The sequence below is a fragment of the Chrysochloris asiatica genome, unplaced genomic scaffold (assembly GCF_000296735.1).
Source record: "Chrysochloris asiatica unplaced genomic scaffold, ChrAsi1.0 scaffold00162, whole genome shotgun sequence".
In the NCBI taxonomy this organism is placed as follows: domain Eukaryota; kingdom Metazoa; phylum Chordata; class Mammalia; order Afrosoricida; family Chrysochloridae; genus Chrysochloris; species Chrysochloris asiatica.
Window position 1 is genome coordinate 6,865,485 of NW_006408680.1, and position 8,036 is coordinate 6,873,520.

Here is an 8,036-nt window from a genome sequence, read left to right on the forward strand (position 1 = left end):
GGGAGGCGGCGGAGAGCGGTCCGCGCGCCGGGCCTGGGAGTCTCGTCAACCTCGCCCGCCGCCGGCCTCGTCCCACGCCGGGCGGCCGCTAGCATGTCGGCGGGCGGCCGCGACGAGGAGCGGCGGAAGCTGGCCGACATCATCCACCACTGGAACGCCAACCGGCTGGACCTGTTCGAGATCAGCCAGCCCACCGAGGTGCGCCGCGGTCGGGGGCGCGCGAGGGGCGTGCGCCGGGGAACCGGGAGGGCGCCGCTCGGACCGCGGGGCTTCGGGGAGGGCTCTCCGGGCGCCTCCGTCCGCCTCACTCCGTCCCCCCCGTCCGCGGGCCGGGTCTCCCCGACCCTCATCCCCCAACCTGCCGCGCCTCCTCCCTTCTCCCCCACCCCCTCGTCCTCCCAGATCTGCCGGGGCTCCCCTGCATTCCCCCACCTGCCGGGCCTCCCCGGGATCCCCTGACCTGTTGGGGGACCCCAGACCTGCCCGGTCCCATCCCCCCGTGCCGGACCCTCTCCCTCCCACCCCTCCCCCCGTGCCGGGCCCCCTAGCGCCTCTCGGGGCGGGGGTCTGGGCGGAGGGCTCCTTTGTGGGCCCGTTGGCTGCGCCCGCTTGCGGGAACACGGCAGGTGGACGGTGGGCGGGCGCGGCCCGGTCACCCCGAGAGCATGTGACCCGAGGAGCTGGCCGCGCGCTTCCCTGGGGCCGCGGCGGGGTCGCGGGGGAGGGGACGCGGGAGGTGGCCGCCGCGCGGGGAGGAAACGGGCCTCCGCCGGGGACGCTTCGAGCCCGGAACCCCGAGGCTGCCCCCGCGGGAGGGAGAGGCGAGCACCCTCACCTGTCCGCGCCCAGGTGCCGGAGGAACCCTTGTCCGGCACCTGACGCTCGGGGGACCCGGCGCCTTCTCCCGAAGGTCCCGCGCCTTCCTCCTTCGGCCGAAGCGGCTTCTTGCTGTCCCAGTGCCTGCGACCCCATCGTCACTCAGGGCCTGGGTCTCACGGTCCGGAGAGCGCCTGAAACGCCCGGGGGGTCCTTCAGACTTGGCACGTGCTAGGAAGGGGACCAACCAGGATGTTGCTTTCAAGATTCTGTTTTCTTTCACAAGAATGGGTCTGGTTTTTCCCTCCTTTACCTCTGGATTAAAACCAAATAAGGTGTCAAAATACTCAGTTGTTTTTCTATTTGAGTGCGTTATAATTTTAGAGCGATCTCTCAGGTTTAACCGAAAAGGCCTCTTTAGTAGTAGAGGATTCGGTGAACTCCTGGGATTTTAAATTAGGAGTTGGCATTTTATAAAATACCAATTCAGAGACACAGTTTAGTCAGTTGATACCCAATTATATTTGAAAGCAGTCATTGAAGCATTTTTCTCTTTTCTTAGAGATGTGCGAACTTTTCTTAGACGTCTGCGTAGTTTTTTAAAAAATAAAACTAGTCTGTCATTAAAGGAACTGGTGTCACAGGGCTGAGGCGCTTGGTTGTTGACCGAATGGTGTGGTTCGATTCCACCAGCTGCTCCAACGAAGCAAGATGTGGCCATCTGCTTTCAGAAAGACAGCAGCCTTTTGAAAACCCTTTGGGGCCGTTTGCATAGTGGTTTGAGTCCGGCTGCTGATCTCAAGGTCAGCAGTTTGAAACCACCAGCCTTTCCGAGGGAGAAAGGTGATGCTTTCTGCTTCAGTAAACATTCACAATCTCAAAACTCCTATACAAGGTCGCTGTGAGTCGGAACCAACTACACGGCCCATAAGCACCAGGGTTGCTATGAGTCAGAGTGGCAATGGTTTCGGTTTGATTTGATCTGTCCTTCAGTTTTTTTTCTTAGTTATTCTGCCCGTGATTAAATTGCTAGGTAATGCCTTGAACCAAGGCAAGAGTTGACGGTCCTTTAGGGTACAATGACTATTTCTTCTATTAGTCTCTCCTTCCCTCGTACGCCTGAGCATTTCTACTTGTAGAACTCAGCACTTTGTCTTGTGCATAGGGTCACTACGAATCGGAACCTGGAGGCCACTTACCAACAGTCTCCTCCCCACTTACAAATGTTTCCACCTGTAGAAATGATGCCCCAGAATTGGAAAGACTTTATAATGAAATGAACTGAGAGAAGAACCTTTGCATCCTCTTCAATGTGTTTGGTCTTTTAGAGGTTAGGTTTATGTCCAGCATGCCGGATCTTTTTATTATGACATAGGTCAACTACATCTTACTGATAATACTCCTCCATTTCAATCAGCTTTACATAGGATCATGTGTGAACTTTTTTACTATTTCATGATGAGTTTTACTTCATACATGTCTTTGTTTTTACAAGAATATAAACATTTATCCTGGCTCTTGTTGGATGTTCAGTAAATGTTGAATGAATTCGTGGCAGTGGTTGATTTGTGGGAGAACTTGTAAAGCTTTATATTTACCTATTTGAAGAATCCTTCATGTGGATGAGAGTCTAGTTGTGGGGAGTTTGTACATTGATCAGTCTGTTACCACAGTTTTTAACTATTAATCATTTATGATCAGTGGTTTGGAGCAGCTTTGATAATGACTGATAGCTCTGTGGTTTCTATGTTTTGGAAGAAAACAGGATTTGTCCCTTAAATTGCATTCACTTTTTAAGCAAATGAGAATATTTAAAAATCAGACTGGTTGAGTTTACTTTTTCCTTCCTATTCAGCCACCCTTGCTCTAGAGTGGATTCCCACCCACAGTGACCTGGGGCAGAGTGGGGAGGCTCTCGGGTCTCCAGAGCTACTGTCACAGAAATACCACAAGTGGGTTACTCTAACAGCCTGAAGTTTATTTCCTCCCAGTTTAGGAGGCCAGCCTCCAAAGTCAGGGTGTTGGCTATGGAAGAAGGTCTTCGTTTCTTTGGCTTGTTTTGGCTTCCTTGGTGATCCCATGTGGCTTGGCATCCGTCTTGCCGTCACTGCTCACTGCCTGTGTTTAATCTTCTCTTGTAGCTCTCAAAAGAGAGTGACTTGAGAGACAAGAGACACCCTACCCTAATCCTGCCCCATTCACACAAGAAACGCAACTATTCCCAAATGGGGTGACAACCCAGGGCATAGATTTTAGGATTAAGAACACGGATTTTTGGAGGACATAATTCAGTCCTATCAAAAGCAAGTTGCCTTTTATCCTAGGGTATTTTTCAACCCCTTCCTCATTTTAATTGGATGCTTTTTGAATTTGTGAAATACGAATTGATGCTCTAAGTTTGACGTTGATATTTTATCATTAGGAGATTGATGGTAAACTGAATTAATATGATTACTGTAAAAAGCTAAAGTTCATAAATTATCTTAAGCTTTTTACATCTGTCACCATCAGTACTCATGGAGGCAGCAGCCAAGAAATCAGGTAGCGTATTGCGTTAGGTCAGTCTGCTACACAAGACCTCTTTAAAGTGTTGAAGAGCAAAGTTGTCATCTTGAGGACTAAGGTACATCTGACCCAAACCATGGTATTTTCAATAGCCTCATATGCATGTGAAAGCTGGACAGTGAATAAGGAAGACCATAGAAGAATTGATGAATTTGAGTTACAGTGTTGGAGGAGAATACTGAAAGTGCCATGGGCTGCCAAAAGAACCAACAGATCTGTGTTGGAAGAAGTGCAGCCAGAGTACTCCTTGGAGGCCAGGATGGCCAGACTTAGTGTCTCATACTTGGGACATATTGTCAGGACGGACCAGTTGCTGGAGAAGGATTGAGAGTGGAGGGTCAGAGAAAAAGAGGAAGACCCCCAACAAGATGGGTTGGCCAAGTGGCAGCAGCAGTGGGCTCAACCGTGGCAACGATTGTGAGGTTGGCCCAGGATCAGGCAGTGTTTTGTTCTGTTGTGCATAGGGTTGGCACCTAACAACAACAACATTACTAAGAGATTCTTTTGTTTTCATTTCATTTGTTGTTGTTAAGTGCCAGCAAGTTGGTTCTGACGCAGGGTTTTCAAGCAGTGGCTGGTGAACTTGCACTGCTTACCTTGTGGTTCAAACCGACTTTGCGTCATAGGGCCTCTGTATAGGGTTTGAACTGCCAACCTAGTGGCTAGTAGTCCAGTGTTTATGATACAGCACCACACCAGACCTCTTTTCTTTCTGCTGTGAAGTGTCGTTGAGTCAGTTCAGACTCATAGCGACCCTGCATAGGGTTTCCAAGGAACAACTGGTGAGCTTGAACTGCTGACCTTGTGTTCAACCTGACGTTATGCTGTAGTGCTTTATCCCACAATGCTACACCAGGACTCCTTCTTTAGGGATTCCTAAGTATTGCAGAGCCCTGGTGTGGCACAGGTGTGGGTTAATGCCTTGGACTGCAAAGTCAATTTGAACCACAAGGGCAATTCAAGTTCACTGGTTCAAGTTCACCAACTGCTCCTCGGCAACCCTATAATGCGTTGCTGTGAGTCTGACCTGACTTGATGGCACTGAACAAGTATTATGTCAGTCCTAGCTGCTGGTGGAGTACTGGTGGGGCGCTGTAGATTGGAGGTTCAGACTCAGCGTCCGCACCTCAGAAACCCTATGCACGGTTGCTGTCGGTCGGAGTCGACTTGGTGGTTGCGCCTTCAGAAGTGCCTTCTCTGGAGAGCTTTTCCTCTTGGCTCTTGGTGTCTTTTCTATAATAATCACTGGCTTATCTGCCCTCTCCCTAGTACATGAAGGATTTTGTCACATGACAGGTGCTTAATAAAATATTTTATGGAAAGAATGTTGAGTCTGGCTTCTTTAATGACACAAGACTACTTTTTTCTTGACAAAGCATGGCACATAAGCCATTTTTAAAATTTGGTGAAAATTGTGTTGGGCTAGTCAAGATTTATGTTTTCATGCCTTATTTTTAGTTTTGTATGAATGATACATGTCTATGCAAAGAACTTCTTTGGTGGCTGTTCACGTAGCTTCACGAGATAGTTCTTAGCATCACTGATTTATTTACTGAATTCATTGCCATCATTCTCGGTGGGTTTGAGCTGTTGACCTTTTTAAATAACCAGGAAAAATAACTGAGCATTTGTGCGGACACCTCCATATGCTTTATAGTAGGTGGACATGATTTCTTTAATATTGGCATGATTCGGTCACAGAGAAGTGTGTCAGCAGAGATGTGTAGGAAGTCGTCATAGCTGCCTAACTTCTGTAGCTAATCTGGTCCTAGACTCAAATGCTTTTAGCTAGGTGGTACCGTGGAGTTGAATCGCTAGCAGGCCACAGCTGAGTTTTGAATGTTTGTGCCTCTGTGACAGTTCTTTACCTGGTGACAAATGTGTAATGAGATAGGACCGTACCAGTGGTGTACTTTCAGTATTTAGAGACATCTCTTTACCTTGTTTTTGGTAAGTTGAGCCTTAGACATGGTTAAAAATATTTTTAAATTTGTAAAAAAAATTCTGTCATAACTGGTTAAGTTTTATGTTGGTGACTGTGTGCTTATGACTCGTAAGTTATAGTTCTCGTCTAACTTGTTTAGTTAGGTAGCTTAATTCTAAAGCTAGTTTCAGTTTGCTATCCTCCTGCCAATGGAAAATACTTTCATGCCACTTAGAGACATGAGTGGTGTAGTGTTGAATTTGAATTTACTAAGGAGAACTAGGGAGAGGGGTTGTTGTTATTAAGTGCTATAGCGTCAGTTCTGACTCCTGGCGACCTTGTAAATGGTTTCCGAGGAGTACCTGGTGGGTTCGAACTGCTGACTTTGCGGTTAGCCGTCCAGTCCTTAAATACCCCAGCACTCCAGGAAGAGGGAAAAGTCAAGGATGAAAAAATATGCATCACACAGGATCCAGCATATGGTGGCAAACTGTTGGGAGGAGTAAGAAGAAAAGGTTTCAGGTGTTGCCATTAAGGGTGTAATTGCAGAAGTGTAACGTGTAAAGCGTTATTAACAGGTGTGGGTCATTGTTTTGAAGGCGGTTAATTTGCTTAGAGGCGATTTCAGACTTGAACTTTGATATAATGTTATAAAATGCTAGTAGATGTTATTTTCTTCATTATAAATACAGTGCATATAGGAATAGCACTTATTCAATATAAAACTGGTTTTTTAACTGAAAATTATTTTCACATTAGTCTATTGGTTTTTGATCAAAAGTTTGCTGTTCTTACTGGTTTCACGGCTGATTGTAAACAGGAAATACTCATTCACCTTGAAGTTGACCAGAAACTAGGCCATCTTGAATGCTAAGACGGGCTGGACGTTTATTTCTTTGACCTAAATGTACACTTGTAAAGCGGTGGGGCACGTCCCACAGCCCTCCAGCAAGCTCTGAGCCTGTGTCTGCCCGCAGGCTAGCATGCTGGTGGGGCTTCCATTCGGGGGGCTTCAGCTGTGTGCTGTAGCTGTGAGTCGGGACATCTGCGGTAGTGAGCAGGGGCGTCTTCATTGCTCAGTGGTGTAGTTCTGGGTGGTGGTGAGTGCTGTCTGCCTGTGTCAAGTCAGCTGAGGTTTTGTTCTGGCATCAGTGAGACCATACTGCTTCACTCGCCTTGTTGGCAGAGGGAATTGACCAAAACCGTGCTGTACTTTAATTTAGAAGATGAGTGTACTTCAAAGGTGAACATCAGCGCACTGTGAGGTGCTTCATCTGTAGAGGAGCACAGCATCGCCTAAAGACCAGGTGGTTCCAAACTGAAGGAGGAGTTGAAGATTCATACTTGAGTGTGTACAGGATGTGTCGTGGATGGCATTATTCACAGAAACTGAAATCAAATAACTTACTGTGGCTGAAAAATAGCCAGCATGTCTGTACTTCTGCGTCAGAGAACTTCCATGTTAAAATGAAAATGTATACATACCAGAATATAAGGAATTCAAGCTTTGATTGCATTATCCTGCTTTTAGGTTGAGGACAACACAGCCTACCTGTCACTGTATTATAGAATGACTGTTGTCAGGAGCCCTTGAGTTGCTTCCAACTTGTCCTACTCTGTGTGCGACAGAGCACAGTCCTGCACCATGTCCACAGCCCTCCCATTGCTGCCGCAACTCATAATCCATGGCTGATGGCCTTTTCCATGGAGTGGCCCCTGCTGATAGTGTGTCCAGAGTAGGTGAGAGGAAGTCTGCCATGCTTGTTTCTAAGGAGTATTCTGGCTGCACTTCTTCCAAGAGAGCTGTGTTCAGATTTTCGGCAGTTCCTGGTATATTCAGTATTCTTTCCCAACACCATAAGTCAAATGCATCAAATGTACGCTACTCTTCCTTATTTGGTGTCCAGCTTTCATGTGCATGTGAACACTTTAGAGAGGTTGGTTTTTTTTGAAGCAAATTTGGCTAACGCAGTAAGTAGGTCGTTTGATTTCCTGACTGCTGCTTCCATGAACGTTGATTGTGGATCCACGTACAGTGAAATCCTTGACAACTTTACTCCGGTCTCCATTTTTCGTGATGGTATTCTTTTGGTCCAGTTGTGAGGAATTTTGTTGTCTTTACACTGAGGTGTAATCCAGATTGAAGGCTGTGGGCTTTGATCTTTATCAGCAAGTGCCTTAAATCCTCTTCATTTCCAGCAGGCAAGGTAGTATCATCTGTTGATGAGTCTCCAGTCCTGATGTGATGTTCTTCATACAATCCAGCGTCTTGGACTAGTTGCTCGGCACACAGATTGAAAACTCTTGTGAAAGGATACAACCGCTGCACACATGTTTCCTGGTTTTAAACCATGCAGGGTCCCCGTGTTCGGCTTGGGTGACGGCCTCTTGATCCATACGCAAGCTCTCCATGTGTGCCATGAGGAATTCTGGCCATGGTGAGGGAAAGAGCCCCACATGGGAATTCACCAGTGCACTGTGGTCGGCGTGTTCGTGAGCTCAGATGGTGGGGAGAACGTCTGATCTTCTCTGTGTGCTCTTGGAGCTTTCGGAAGAAGGTGGTGGTGGGTAGTTGTGCTCTGACACATGGAGACCCTATGTGTGCAGAGTAGGACAGCTTCAGAGGATTGTTATGTTGTGTTGGATGTTGTTGTTTCAATTCCAACTCTGAGTGCCCTCCTGTGACAGAGGAGAACTGCCCTGGAGGGTTTCCTAGGTGGTCATCTATTGT

General features: G+C 47.5%; 1 protein-coding gene across 1 annotated transcript in view; it reads left to right on the forward strand.

Annotated features, from left to right (window-relative positions):
- Positions 1-93: 93 nt before the first annotated feature.
- Positions 94-8,036, forward strand: part of MLLT4 (myeloid/lymphoid or mixed-lineage leukemia (trithorax homolog, Drosophila); translocated to, 4) — a 128,236-nt gene continuing 120,293 nt past the window's right edge. Inside the window, exon 1 of the mRNA XM_006871183.1 lies at positions 94-198. Within this exon, the coding sequence (XP_006871245.1) occupies positions 94-198 (105 nt within the window). The remainder of the gene's footprint in view (positions 199-8,036) is intronic.